The sequence below is a fragment of the Eucyclogobius newberryi genome, unplaced genomic scaffold (genome assembly GCF_026437365.1).
Source record: "Eucyclogobius newberryi isolate DKJ021-1_F unplaced genomic scaffold, fEucNew1.0.hap1 SCAF_326, whole genome shotgun sequence".
Classification (NCBI taxonomy): Eukaryota; Metazoa; Chordata; class Actinopteri; order Gobiiformes; family Gobiidae; genus Eucyclogobius; species Eucyclogobius newberryi.
In genome coordinates, this window is record NW_027315975.1 from 37,416 (window position 1) to 52,500 (window position 15,085).

General features: G+C 43.7%; 1 protein-coding gene across 1 annotated transcript in view; it reads right to left on the reverse strand.

Annotated features, from left to right (window-relative positions):
* Positions 1–609: 609 nt before the first annotated feature.
* The window catches only part of phf1 (PHD finger protein 1), a 48,508-nt gene continuing 34,032 nt past the window's right edge, over positions 610–15,085 (reverse strand). Inside the window, exon 14 of the mRNA XM_072461863.1 lies at positions 610–1,232. Within this exon, the coding sequence (XP_072317964.1) occupies positions 890–1,232 (343 nt within the window). The 3' untranslated portion in view covers positions 610–889. The remainder of the gene's footprint in view (positions 1,233–15,085) is intronic.

A 15,085-nucleotide genomic window follows, 5' to 3' on the forward strand; every position in this document is an offset into this window, starting at 1 on the left:
ATAAAGCAACTAATTAATTTATATCATAAGTTTAAATTTTTTTTAAAGATTTTAAAATATTTAAAAATATGGGTATGCTTATTACTGGTAATCTGCCACAAAAGAAAGTCAAATGTTGGATATTGAAATCATCGTTCCTAAAAGCAATGACAAGGTGATGGATGTAAAAGTGACGTAGTGCACATTTAAGCCAAAGTACGTGTATTGGTATCAGAACAGAAAAGGCTGAATTGGTTGTAACCCAATAATAAATAAGACCAGCTGTTATTCAGCTCAAATGTTTCTGTGGGATAAACACAAAACAAAAAAATCAAATGTCAAATATGCTGGGATTTATACAAAAAAAAATGTATGAGCAGAAGAGGGTGAGACGAGACCACCGGGTCTCCAGCTCCACTTACACACACCAAGAGTCGTGTCCACTCTAGAGCTGACCTGTGCACTCCCACATCCTCCCCCATCCTCCCACAGACACTCCACATCCTCCCCCATCCTCCCACAGACACTCCACATCCTCCCCCATCCTCCCACAGACACTCCACATCCTCCCACATCCTCCCACAGACACTCCACATCCTCCCACATCCTCCCACAGACACTCCACATCCTCCCACATCCTCCCACAGACACTCCACAAGAGAGTGAGTAGAAGGTGGGGCTTGTCTGGTGATGGTTAGGTAGACTTTATTTATCCCCCTTTAAGGCCCCAGGAACCACCAGAGTGCAGCGCCTGGGGACCCATCTCCCGATCATGCGTCCACGGTCTGGAGAACCTAGCTGGAGGACTGGCCTATTGTTCATGTTTCAGGCTCATTAGGAAAGTTCTACACAGTTCGGGAATCGAACCCGAGACCTTGTCGTTGTGAGTCCTGCTGAGTGTTCTGTTGCTTCAGTACACACCCACGTTCTCCCACTCCACCAGGTACTGCACTTTCCCATCGTGCGTGACTCGTCGAGCCAGGATCCGCACTGCCTCGGCCCCTCCCCAACCCTTTGCCATGGCCCCGCCTCCCTCTGCAGTTTCACCACCTCCTGCCTCGCCCAGTTCCCTGCCCACTCCACTCTGGTACAGCGGGAGTTCGTGCCCAAGCGCCGAATGCACGGGTCTGCAGCTGCCGTCTGGTGGCTGATGGCGAGTGTGTTGCTGGTACTGAGAGTGGCACTGGGGGGCGCTGTTGGGGTTGACTGTGTACTGCAGGCACTGCGCTGGCATCCTGTGTGGCTCCTCCATGCTGTTGAAAAGAGAGGAAGAGACAGAATGTAGTGCAACAGAAATTGATTCATGGCTGTTTTTGTGGGTGAAGCCTCTTCCATCTGAGCTACAGTTAGTGTCACCAGGATTCACTAACAGTCCCAGGCTGTTGGTGTGAAATGTTGATCATAAGCCAACCATTTTAAGATTTTAAAATATTTGTTTAGTGTGTATGTTTTGATCAGCTCCTTCCATGTTGTAAGAACAGACTTCACCCATTAGTTCTCCACCTCCTCCAAAATGAAGCATCTGTCATCTACCAGTAAGACCTGTACAGGAACCCCCGACACCACATGACTCTCAGTATAAGACCTGTACAGGAACCCCCGGCACCACATGACTCTCAGTATAAGACCTGTACAGGAACCTCAGGCACCACATGACTCTCAGTATAAGACCTGTACAGGAACCTCCGGCACCACATGACTCTCAGTATAAGACCTGTACAGGAACCCCCGGCACCACATGACTCTCAGTATAAGACCTGTACAGGAACCCCCGGCACCACATGACTCTCAGTATGAGACCTGTACAGGAACCCCCGGCACCACATGACTCTCAGTATGAGACCTGTACAGGAACCCCCGGCACCACATGACTCTCAGTATAAGACCTGTACAGGAACCTCAGGCACCACATGACTCTCAGTATAAGACCTGTACAGGAACCCCCGGCACCACATGACTCTCAGTATTTTAACATTGAGATTCATGTTCTGGGTCAGAGCAATGCTCTGATTTGAGCTGAAATAAGAGGTAAACCCCAGCCTCCTTTTTCTTTTGATAATTGTAAGGTTCTAAATCGGATAAGGGTTGTTTTCCTTGCCATATGAATCTTGAGATTGTTTTATTCCACTCATCTAACAGTCAGTTGGGGATGGAAACTGGGAGAGTCCGGAACTGTAAAAATATTCATTTTTATAGTTTCAATCCTTTGACTTAAATAATCTTGACTTAATAAAAAGAGGGGTATAATTTTTCCGTTTGCCATTTAAATTGTAGAATTTTTAGAGTTTTTTAAAAGGTAAGAGGGGGGCGCCAGTAAGACATAATTTACTTTTTTTGGTGCATTAATTTTGTATCTAGACACTGGATCAATTGTTTAGAGAAAATACACACTGGATATGGAAATGTCCGGTTTGGTCAAATAAAATAGAACATCATCTGCAGCAACTTTATGTTCTGTCCCATCATTTATAACACTGTGAATTGTTTTTGATTGTCTAATAAATTGGGTCAATGGTTCCAAATACAAAGCAAACAGGAGGAGAGACCAGGCACAGCCCTGCCTCACCCCTCTTTCAAGAGTCAGTGGATCCGTCAGATGACATTGTAAAGAGCCACATCATTAAATTGTTGATTTGAAATTGGTTTAGCACTTAAATAAATATGGCCAGCTAAAATAATGTCTGATCTTTGTGGATTAGGTTTAGAAGTGTTTGTTCTATTCTTGTGAACATAATTTAGGAGTATAAACGATAGTCCACATTCAGAATAGAAATGGGTCTTTATGAGGCACAATCCAGTCGGAACTTCCATTCTTTTAGTATCAGGGACATGATGATCTCTTTCACACGTGGAGGGGAGGAGTTTTCTTTAGTGCCCAGTTTAAAGTTGCCAAAAGTAAAGGAGTGAGTGTGTCTTTAGAGCTTTTTACCACTCTGAGATGTGTCTTTAGAGCTTTATACCACTCTGAGGTGTGTCTTTAGAGCTTTATACACTCTGAGGTGTGTCTTTAGAGCTTTATACCACTCTGAGGTGTGTCTTTAGAGCTTTATACACTCTGAGGTGTGTCTTTAGAGCTTTATACCGCTCTGAGGTGTGTCTTTAGAGCTTTATACCACTCTGAGGTGTGTCTTTAGAGCTTTATACCGCTCTGAGGTGTGTCTTTAGAGCTTTATACACTCTGAGGTGTGTCTTTAGAGCTTTTTACCACTCTGAGATGTGTCTTTAGAGCATTATTCAACTCTGAGGTGTGTCTTTAGAGCTTTATACACTCTGAGGTGTGAGTTTAGAGCTTTATACCACTCTGAGTTGAACCCGTCGCTCCTGGAGATTTATTGTTCTTTAATCTTTCGATTGCACCTTGTATTTCCAAAATTGTTATTTCAGCTCCTATTTTTTTATTTGTTTTCTTCTGACATTACAGGCAAATTGAGAGTGTCCAGAAAGGAATTTTTACAATCTTCTTTATTGTCAGGATTTTTGAAAAAAGGTTTTTATAAAGGATTCAAATTCAATTTAATTAAATTTATTATATCAACAGTTGCCTCTGAGGGCGACAGTGAAAACGAATCAAACAATGTTCATAGGGACGAGGGACGATGTCCCAGAGTCCTCTGTCCTCAGATCCTCCTTCTCGACCAGGAAAAACTACAAAAAACCTGGAGGAGTTCCACAGTGAAGGAGAGATCTGACTCTCACAGACGAGAGAGAGACAGTGGAGCTGGAGAACCAGTTCATCAGGAGGAGAACCAGTTCTTCAGGAGGAGAACCAGTTCATCAGGAGGAGAACCAGTTCATCAGGAGGAGAACCAGTTCATCAGGAGGAGAACCAGTTCTTCAGGAGGAGAACCAGTTCATCAGGAGGAGAACCAGTTCTTCAGGAGGAGAACCAGTTCATCAGGAGGAGAACCAGTTCTTCAGGAGGAGAACCAGTTCATCAGGAGGAGAACCAGTTCTTCAGGAGGAAAACCAGTTCTTTAGGAGGAGAACCAGTTCTTCAGGAGGAGAACCAGTTCTTCAGGAGGAGAACCAGTTCTTCCAGGCAGATGAAGGACCATATGGGGTAGAGACCACTTCACCAGGAGAGGAGCATCTGGGTCCACCGGTCCCTCTCCCTCGAGGATTGAGGGAAGTGAGAAAAAGAAAAAGAAAAGGCAACGAACGGATTGCAAGTGGAATTAAATATTAAATATGCTGATTGAATTTGGTCTTGTTTAGTTAAGATTCCCGTATTTTCAAAATTGTTCCTTCAGCTTTTCTAAGTTTTCAAAATAATAAATTAGAACATTTTGATCCACACTCATTATATATGTCTTTGGTAAAGAGCATTTTAATTTCTAGCCTTTTTTCTAACTTGTTCCTGTGAAGTCAGATCATTCATTTCTCCTCTTATCTTTTTAATTTCTTGTAGCATTTTATGACATCCCTTTTTGGCGTGGTTTTCCTCCAACAATTTTAATTTTCTTGCAGATCATTTAGCTTTTACTCCCTTTGTTTTTTTTTTACGTAGGCTATGGCAATAACCTGTCCTCTCAAGACTGCTTTGGAAGCAGGAGGCGGAGACATTTCCCCAGTGTCATTTTCCTCCAGATAAGTCTCAATGTTGTTGGAAATTTTTTCCTTAAACAAAGAAAGGTTCATAGGTTACACTTCAGAGATCTTGTACTGTATCTTCATACAATGAAATGATGAAAAATGCCAGATCTGATTACTTCCGCCAACACTGAACACGAAAAACTCCAAAGTGATGATTGACACTATCAAACCTATTGTATGTCCTACAGCTGCAGTGACTCCTGTTTCCTGCAAAGCCGACAGCAATTCATTCCTCTGGTTCTTCACCGATAAGATTAAGATGATGAAAAACCAAATCCCACTCCTTTTGTGTGATAAACCTGTTTCTGGGGAGCCTGTTTCCCAAAATTGGTCTTCTTTTAGACTCAGCTTTAGATCACAGCTCTGGTGACCAAGATGAAACCCTCCTCTTGTACATCAGATGCCCTTCCCTGCAGGCTCTTCCTCAAAGTGTTTGATGTTATTGGCCCCTGGGGGACCAAAATGGTAAATCTCTCTCTTTCTACTGGTGTGTTTCCTGGTTCATTTAAACATGCCACAGTTGAGCCTTTACTGAAAAAGACAAACTTGGACCCGACAGACCCAAAAGTTTCAGACCCATATCAAAGCTCCCGTTCATGTCCAAGATCCTGGAGAAGGTGGTCTCTGAACAATTGTCAGATTTCCTTGATCAGTCAAACATTCACGACTCTTTTCAATCTGGTTTCCACAAACATCATTCTACGGAAACCGCATTGCTAAAAGTGTCCAGTGACATTATGATCTCTGCTGATTCTGGGAAATGCACGGTTTTAGTTCTGTTGGATCTGTCTGCACGGTTGACCTTTGACACTGTCGACCATCATATCCTGTTGAACAGACTGAGGGACCTGATTGGACCATCAGGGTCAGTTCTTTGGTTTTCCTCATATTTATCCGGTCGGAGCTTTATTGTTTCTGCAAACCAAATAATGCCTGACTCAGCTGATCTGTTGTGTGGAGTTCCTCAGGGCTCCGTTTTGGGTCCCGTCTTATTTTTGCTTTATAGAATTCCCCTGGGAATGATCATTAAAGAGTTTAGTGATGTGTCCTACCACCTGTTCATGACGGTATTCAGCTCTTTTAAACCTTCTGAGATCCAGAAGCTGAACTCCTTGGTCAGTTGTTTAGTGCAAATAAAACAATGGCTGAGTCAAAACTCTGCAGCTAAAAACAGAAACTCTGATTATTGCCCCCGATGATGCCATTCCAGGGATAAACCAGTATTTGGGTGATTTAGGCCAGACTGCTAAACCAAGTCTTAGAAACTTGGATGTGATCTTTGACGAAGACATGTCTTTAGAGCACCACTCTAAGCTGTTGACGAGGAACTGTTTCTTTCAGTTGAGGAAAATCTCAATGGTGTCTCAAAATGATCTGGAACTCATAATTCATGCCTTTGTGTCTTCACGTTAAGACGATTGTAATAGTTTGTTTTCCTGTCTTAACAAGAAGGAACTCTCTCGTCTGCAGCTGCTCCAGAACTCTGCAGCGAGGATCTTAACCCGCACAAATAGAAGGGCCCACATTTCACCCATTCTAAAAGCCCTTCACTGGAGCCGGTCTCCATGGATACAGTTTAAAATCCTAGTCCTGACTTTTAGAGCTTTGCATGGTCAGGTCCCTCTGTACATCCTTGATCTGATCACACCGTACACTCACCTCGCTCACTGAGGTCTTTGGATCAGAAACTGCTGTTGGTTCCTCGCACTCGTTTTGGGACCAGAGGAGACAGATCCTTCCAGACTGTTCCAGACTCTGGAATGATCTTCCGCTCTTCCTAAGGTCACTGTTGTTGCTTTTAAAGCTCAAAACCTTTTTATTCAGTCGAGCCTTTAAATGACATTTGTTTTAGCGGCTGATTTGACTGTTTATTGTTGTATGTGTATTGTTCACTGTAAGTTCTTTGTGTTTTTATTGTTTTATTCTGTGTTTTTGTGAAGCACTTTGTGACTTCTGTCTGTGAAAGGTGCTATAGAAATAAAATGTACTTACTTACTTACTTAAGCAGGCTAGCATTGAACCTCCACAGTGTTTTTTTGTCTTTCCTCCAGATTTACAGAAATGTAGAAAGGAGGATGATCACTTAGGTCTGTTGTACCTATAATTGCTTCAGAGATTTTAGATCTGTTTTTATTGAGAATTAAAAAGCAGTCTATTCTGTGTATGAGTGTATGTAGATTAGAAAAATGAGTATACTGGCGTGCTCAATCAGTCCTATATTCTTCAATAAGATACAGAACTTCGTATTTCTTGTTCCTCCAGAGCCTCTTGAGCTCCACACGTCTAATGTAGCTGAATGTGAAGATTCCAATCTCCTCCACAGATCAGGGTTCCCTCAGAGTGGTTCACAATCAGGTCCATGACATCAGCATGGAAAATGATATCGCCCCCTGGTGGAGCAGACACATTCAAAATAGTGAAAAACTTTGCATCAATATTCCACTTAATCAGTACATATCTGCACTTTTTATCCTTAAATTCAAAACTCTGTTCAAAAACTGTTAGTTTTGAAATTAGAAATTGCAACTCCCCTTCTATGTTTGACTTTGTATGATGAATAATGTGTTTCTCTTGTAAATATATAATATACATTATTTCTTTTTTCATTTTTGTTCAAATGTTGGTTCGTTTGATTGGATTCAATATGCCGTTCACATTGAAGGATGCAACTTGTAACAATTCTGATGCCATTGGGTTGATATTGATCTAACCATTGATAACTTTTAAATTGAATCTCTCTGGTCAAGAACAACAAACCATAAGAACACGGAACAACTGAAAACGTAAAAAAAATAAAACAAAAGGGTTCATGCTGGAAACAGGCATCAAACCCAAAACCTGATCAAGAAAAAAATCACCCTGGCTCGTCGATGAGTAGATGTACATAAACACAATGTTTATGTACTAAAGCAGACGCCAACATGGAGCATAAAGTCTGAGGTGAAAAACAAATAAATCAGTCCCTTCAAATTAACAGAAATGTGCCACCATGTGACCACATCCCGAACTCACATGTCCAACACAGAAATATAATGTAAATGCATGACAATAATTTGTTCAATATTCACAATTCCCCCTTTTGATCACATCCACATGTGATCACACTAAAGAGGCGCCAGACGCAACCTCACAAAATAATAGAATGTAAACCCCCCAAAAACATATTAAATGTTAAAAAATCAAATTAAATCATTATATAATTCAGCAAATCCATAAAAGAAAACATTTAATATAAATAACCCATCATGGACATAAAACAATGTGAGACAATCCTCAATTAAAGTAGAAATTAGATTTGTCTGATTCAAGATAAAGTATAGGAGTCTTATCATTATCAGAGTTAGATTTGTGTTTTGCAGAGTAATAGTCATCAGGCTCAGAAGATAAGTTGTTTTGTAAGAGCAGATGCAATCAAGCGTTCTACAAGTGATCTATGACAGCACAGCATCCAATCATAATCAATACACAGGCAATAATATTGGTGAAAAACAGAAACAGTGCCAACCCAAGGCCCAAATATGCGGTATAACCAGGGAGACCACAAGGGGCAAGGGTGGTGGTAGATGATTCTGGCTTGACATGGGTTGACTCATATTCATTATTTGCGGTCTTTGAAATTGGCCAGGTTGGTTTGGGGCCATTTGGTGTTGACCTCTTTGTGTTTGCCCTTGGGGGCCGTCTCGAACCCAATGTCCAGTTTCAAAGCAGTTTAAGCATTGATTAGGAGCCACATTGAACTTGTTTTGTCCTCTTCCAGCTCCTGCCCCACGTCCTCTTCCACGAGACAATGTGTTACGTGCACGTCCTTGATTGTAGATGATTACTGAAGCAGGTGTGTTGTTCTTTGGTCCTGTGGCGGATGGAACTGCCTGTAGTTGTGTCATAGTGGGTTGTACTTGTCCCATGACCGTTTTAATCGCCATAGCAAGCTGTTGGGTTCTGCCTGACACTGGATTTTCTTCTGTTGCCAGGGTCATTACCGTGGCAGACTTATTTTCCTTTTTATCATTCACATCTTGCTTTTTATGTTGTAGTTTGAGCACTTCCACCTTAATTTTCCGCACATCCTCATTCAGTCCTTTCTTTTCCTTCAGGTATTTAGCAACATGATGTTGGCAATGGGCATCAAACTATTCTTCTGTTTTGGAGTAGAGGGCAACAAATCAGCCAAATGATCCTGGACAGATTTGGGTTGTCCTTTTACCAGCGTAGAAACGAATATGATGGTGTTGTCGGTTCCTAGTTGTATGGGCAGTTGCATCATGGAACTAGCTCTGTGCTTGTTGGTGAAATAGTCTTCTTCTCTGTGCGCTCGTCTGTTGCTCTTACAAGAACTGCAGACACATCTCCCCAACAAAGAGTTTCTCCTGCAGTATTTGTGGTCAATGCTCTGAGGAAGGCCGGCACACCTTGTGTCAGTTTTGGCAGTTTTAACTTCAGCCCATCCAGATCTTTCAATGTGAATGGTTGGTACACTGCTTGGTTATTTGCAGTCATTCGGAGAGGAGCAACGAGAGGAGGAGGAGCCTATTCATCGCTGAAAAGCTCATCATCTTCTTCCTTGGTGCCTTTGTGGATGGGGAATAGTTGAAGTTCACCACTCAGGAAAGCATTGTCGTATCCATGCTCATCCCCCATTCCTGTGAATGCTCCCACCACATATTGATTTGGTGTTGACACAAATGGGACGATCCTGTTTTCTTCTGTTGTTCCACACCTCTTTGAATGTGGATTTTTTTTTTAGCTTCTATTAGCTCAGTTCCTAGGAATTGTTCTCCCTTTTGTTCAAGTTTTTTGTCTTCTTGTTTTCTGTGTAGATCAGCTGCCACTTCGTTCGTTCGTTCGTTCTTTTTTTTCCAGTAGTTGTAATCTTTTATTTTCATCTGTGTCTGAAGCCACTTCAGGTGGTGACCATGCATTGGTGGCAGGTTGTTCTGTTCGAGCCACTGTTTGCTGGAGCATGAATTCGGAGATGTGATTTTGACTGGAACAGTTTATTAACACCATCAGGGGGAGTGGTCATAAAGCCTCTCCTAAGGAAGAGCAGGGGTCAGGGGGAGGGTCCATGAAGCCTCTCCTAAAGAAGAGCAGGGGTCAGGGGGAGTGGTCATAAAGCCTCTCCTAAAGAAGAGCAGTCTTGATGCTGCAGAACTGAGTCATTACCGGCCCATCTCGAATCTAGAGTGCTTTCAGCCAGATAGCAGCTTTATTAGTTACCTTTAGTTACCTACACACCCCACATTTTGTGGAGTCCCACTCTCTTTTAAATCAGTCCAACTGATTGTCTAACCTAATGAACTAACATTCACTAAATTCATAGTTGTATGCAATTTTGAAATTTCAGTTCAAGTTTTAATTTTTGGCAAACCTCAACAATTTAGCATTTTCAATGTGCAGATTTTTGTAATAAATATAATATGTTTCTGCTTTACTTTTTTGTTGAATGTCCCAGTCACAATTGTAGGTCAAACATAAACTGGCAATCGACTCCTCTTGTCTCTCTCTCGGCTCGGTGTCCTTGTTCTCCCATCATTCCCAGTTGAACCGTTACTGAATGCGTCGTCAGCCGACATCCAGAATGAATCTTTTAGAGCACAATTCGAGTGTTTCTTTTCCAAGCACGATGAGAGGCCCGCATCCTCCACCAATTCTGTCGAAGTTTAGACTATAACAGACTGCAGGAGGCAAGGATCGTTCTCAAGGTCTTTGTTTGTTGCAAACTAGGAAAAACAGGCAAAACAGTAGCATGTTGTTCGTCTTGCAGCTGAGATTAGACTTTTACACAAGATTTAACTGCCGGAAATCTTTAAGGCCAATTTTCTCAGAAAAGGGATTTCAGAGGGGTATACATTCAAATGACCACAACTTATTCAAATATTATCAGAGCTACATGAGTGAGACATCATTGGATAGCTTTGAAACTACACTTTCAGAATCTGTCTCTGGGGCGACTTGTGCCTGGTTTTCATACGGTCGGACACATATAGCTGTTGCTTGGGTCTGATAAAATGGCATGACGTCAGCTGTAAGATTGTTTGTACCAGTCCACAGATAATCAGAAAGTACACAGAAAGTGCATCGTGACCCATATGCAGTTAGAACATTGTGACCCATATAATAAATAGGATACAGAAATATAATATAAATGCATGACAATAATTTGGTTATTCAGTCTCACGCTGAGAAAGAGAAATCATGTCTCAGTTTTCTCCTCCTGAGCTCCTCACAGAAGTTGTTGAACCTTTGCTGATGAACCTCATATAGAATATCTGGAGCAAAAAAGACACACTTGCCTTTGTACTGGAGGTCTACCTTAAACCATGGAGGTCTCCTTTAACCTTGGAGGTCTCAATTCAATTTCTGAGCCATCAATGAGCTCAGGAATAATCTTTTCCAAAAAGCTTGCTATGTCCTTTGCTTCTACTCCTTCTTCTACGCCCACAAACCTCAGGTTTGGTCGACGTGATCTGGACTCCAAATCCAGGAGCTTATTTTTCATATTGTTGTTCTCTGACTCCAGCGTGGTCACTCTGGCCCACAGCGCCTCCTTCTCGGCCCTCACTGTCTGCAGATCGCTGCTCTACTTTGTCTATGCGCGCTCCGGATACTCCCTCTGCTTTCAGCTCAGCGGCTACTGCAGCAGATTTGGCCTAAACCCGGTCTAAACCCGGACTAAACCCGGACTAGACCAGGACTAAACCCGGACTAAACTCGGTCTAAACCCGGTCTAAACCCGGACTGGACCAGGACTAAACCCAGACTAAACTCGGTCTAAACCCGGTCTAAACCAGGACTGGACCAGGACTAAACCAGGACTAAACCTGGACTTAACCCGGACTTAACCCGGTCTACACCAGGACTACATCAGGACTACACCCGGACTAAACCAGGACTAAACCAGGTAACACGGGTCTAAAGCAGGTCTAAAGCAGGTCCTGCTAACACGAGGAGTGAGGAAACTGCAAAGTTTCGATCTCCGTGTATTACAGATCCTAAAGATTCAGCATGGGTGGTACAGCCCTCGACGCTCTCCAGTTGAGCGATAAACACTCTTTCGCAATCTTCCGAAACGTGTCCCATCTGATCTTAGTCATAACACATGTATTTTTGGTGCAATTTTCTAAAATGTGCATACAACAGGCAGGTTTTTCTGCAGATCCACGGCGCCGCTTTTGCAGATTCGACGCCATGTTTGTTGATAAACAGTCCTGCATACTGACGTCATCTCCAAGAATAGCGCTGTTCTGATTGGTTCAGACTAGGTCCGCGCCTCCTCATCCGCGACGAACGAAAACTAGTTCCACCTTCGATTAGAAAGTACGCGAAAACTGCAGGAATTTTCCGTGTGGAAACTCAAGGTTAGATTTATTAGTTCATAACGTATTTTATAGTAGAGAAATTATTTATCCACCATCTCGTTTCTACGGAGATTCACTCTACTGAGTCTGGCTTATGGCCTATAAATCACAACCGTTAGCGAGATCGCATGAGTCAACTCTGGGTCGTAATACTCCACAAAAACATTGTTTTGTGCATATTGGTGTTTCATTTGTGCAGTGTTCTTTTTCTTTCATACGGGTATTCGCCATTAGTGCAGTGACGTCACATGGCTATTTTTAGCTCGCCTGCGGAGTGCTACTGCAAAAAACGATCAGTGCAAGTGCCGCACAAAAAGTCCATGTCATTCAATTCAAACTCCCCGGCCAAGCTGGCGGCCCCTTGGAGCGCTCGATGCCCTACGTACTAGCACATGTGCGTAACGGGAGTGGCAGCACTGGTCCAGTCTGTCCTGCAGCCCCACCAACTGTTGCTTTACGGCACTGTCCCTCTTTCTCGAAACCGCCCACCCCAAGCCCCTCTTGGTAGGCTAGTCATGTAATTCAAGCTAACCTTGACAGTAATAACAGACATAACTTTTTCTCATACTTTTGAACACAAAGATAAAGATGGCAGATTTATACTGGTCAAAGAAACTATTAATGGAAGTGTGTTTACTTTGATGTATATGTATGCTCCACCAGGAAGTGACCTCACCTTCTTTACTGAAGTTGTGGCACTGATTGCAAACCACTCTGAGAGAACCCTTGTGGCGGTGACTGGAACTCACATGTTCAGCTGATATTGGATGTCTCAAGCTCACAAAGTACTGGTGAATCTATAAATAATAAACGTCTTAAATGAATACTTAATGTAGAGTTGATTGATATCTGGAGAGAGATGAATCCTAATGTCCGCCAATAAACACATGTTTAACCCACATAAGATCTGTACTCGAAAAGACTACTTTTGTATTTACAACAAAGATAGGTCCAAACTTACAGAGGCAGACATAAGTACAATAGCTCTGTGGATCATGCTCCTGTTACATCTCTGTAGATCTGGAACAGAAACAATAGAGCTCACTTTGGAGATTGAATGCTCGTCTACTCAATGACCCACATAGAGACGTATGTACAGGAATATTACAATGTTTAGTTTCCCAACCCATTTTGGGGGATTCGGCTAAGGCATTTTTGAGGGGCAGGTTAATTCCTATTGCCTCGGCCAAAAAGCCAAAAACAAAGGCAGAAAAAAATTAAAGCAAACAGAAACAATTACAGAGAAAATAAAGCTGTTGGAAGCTAAACATTGCAAAAACAAGGACTCTCCATGACTAAAACACAAAACCAAAACATATGTGCTGAAATAACAACTACTTACTTAATACCTAAAGAGGGGAATGATTGACTTGACTCTGCCTCATTTAGAATGGAACAATTTCTCCCAAATTCCATTCACAATCATTAGACTGGATGTATTAGCAAACGCCATAACACAAGATAACATAAGACAATCTTTACACATAACTACATCTTACAGGGACTAGAAACACCTTTGCCATATGTGGAACGTTCCAGGCAAGGAAATTACATCTCCCAAGAGACGGTGACAGACCTCCACCAGAAAATGTGTATTCATGCCCACCATTAAAGGTCCCATAACATGCAAAATCGACTTTTCAGAGCTTTTAACTTTCTTACATTGCTATTTGTGCTTCATATTGTCTAGAGTGTTTTTTTGATTGATTCCCGCAGTGTTTAACTACAGAACAGACTATATCCTTTCCGCGAATCTCCAAACTGACGGGGGGTGGGGCAAGACCGCGTCATAAGGGCAAGCACGCGTCATTATCCCCCCTCACCCTCCCGCCTGCCGCATTTCCGGGTTGGTGAGGGGGTCCAAGGTCTGGGTGATATTTCTTAACTATTATGTTAAGGGTGTTGCACAACCCTTATTATTACAATTATACACTTAGGATAGACTACGAAACGTGAAAAAAAGCATGATATGGCACCTTTAAGGCGGTGATGGGTCTTTGGGGCCTAGGAAAGGAAGGGACCAATAGTAGTGGAGGGAGGAGGAGCTGACCTGTTGTAGTGGAGGGAGGAGGAGCTGACCTGTTGTAGTGGAGGGAGGAGGAGCTGACCTGTTGTAGTGGAGGAAGGAGGAGCTGACCTGTTGTAGTGGAGGAAGGAGGAGCTGACCTGTTGTAGTGGAGGGAGGAGGAGGGAGGAGGAGCTGACCTGTTGTAGTGGAGGAAGGAGGAGGGAGGAGGAGCTGACCTGTTGTAGTGGAGGGAGGAGGAGGGAGGAGGAGCTGACCTGTTGTAGTGGAGGGAGGAGGAGCTGACCTGTTGTAGTGCAGAGAGGAGGAGCTGACCTGTTGTAGTGGAGGAAGGAGGAGCTGACCTGTTGTAGTGGAGGGAGGAGGAGGGAGGAGGAGCTGACCTGTTGTAGTGGAGGGAGGAGGAGCTGACCTGTTGTAGTGGAGGGAGGAGGAGGGAGGAGGAGCTGACCTGTTGTAGTGGAGGGAGGAGGAGCTGACCTGTTGTAGTGGAGGGAGGAGGAGCTGACCTGTTGTAGTGGAGGAAGGAGGAGGGAGGAGGAGCTGACCTGTTGTAGTGGAGGAAGGAGGAGGGAGGAGGAGCTGACCTGTTGTAGTGGAGGAAGGAGGAGGGAGGAGGAGCTGACCTGTTGTAGTGGAGGGAGGAGGAGGGAGGAGGAGGGAGGAGGAGCTGACCTGTTGTAGTGGAGGGAGGAGGAGCTGACCTGTTGTAGTGGAGGGAGGAGGAGGGAGGAGGAGCTGACCTGTTGTAGTGGAGGAAGGAGGAGGGAGGAGGAGCTGACCTGTTGTAGTGGAGGGAGGAGGAGCTGACCTGTTGTAGTGGAGGGAGGAGGAGCTGACCTGTTGTAGTGCAGAGAGGAGGAGCTGACCTGTTGTAGTGGAGGAAGGAGGAGCTGACCTGTTGTAGTGGAGGGAGGAGGAGGGAGGAGGAGCTGACCTGTTGTAGTGGAGGGAGGAGGAGCTGACCTGTTGTAGTGGAGGGAGGAGGAGGGAGGAGGAGCTGACCTGTTGTAGTGGAGGGAGGAGGAGCTGACCTGTTGTAGTGGAGGGAGGAGGAGCTGACCTGTTGTAGTGGAGGGAGGAGGAGCTGACCTGTTGTAGTGGAGGAAGGAGGAGGGAGGAGGAGCTG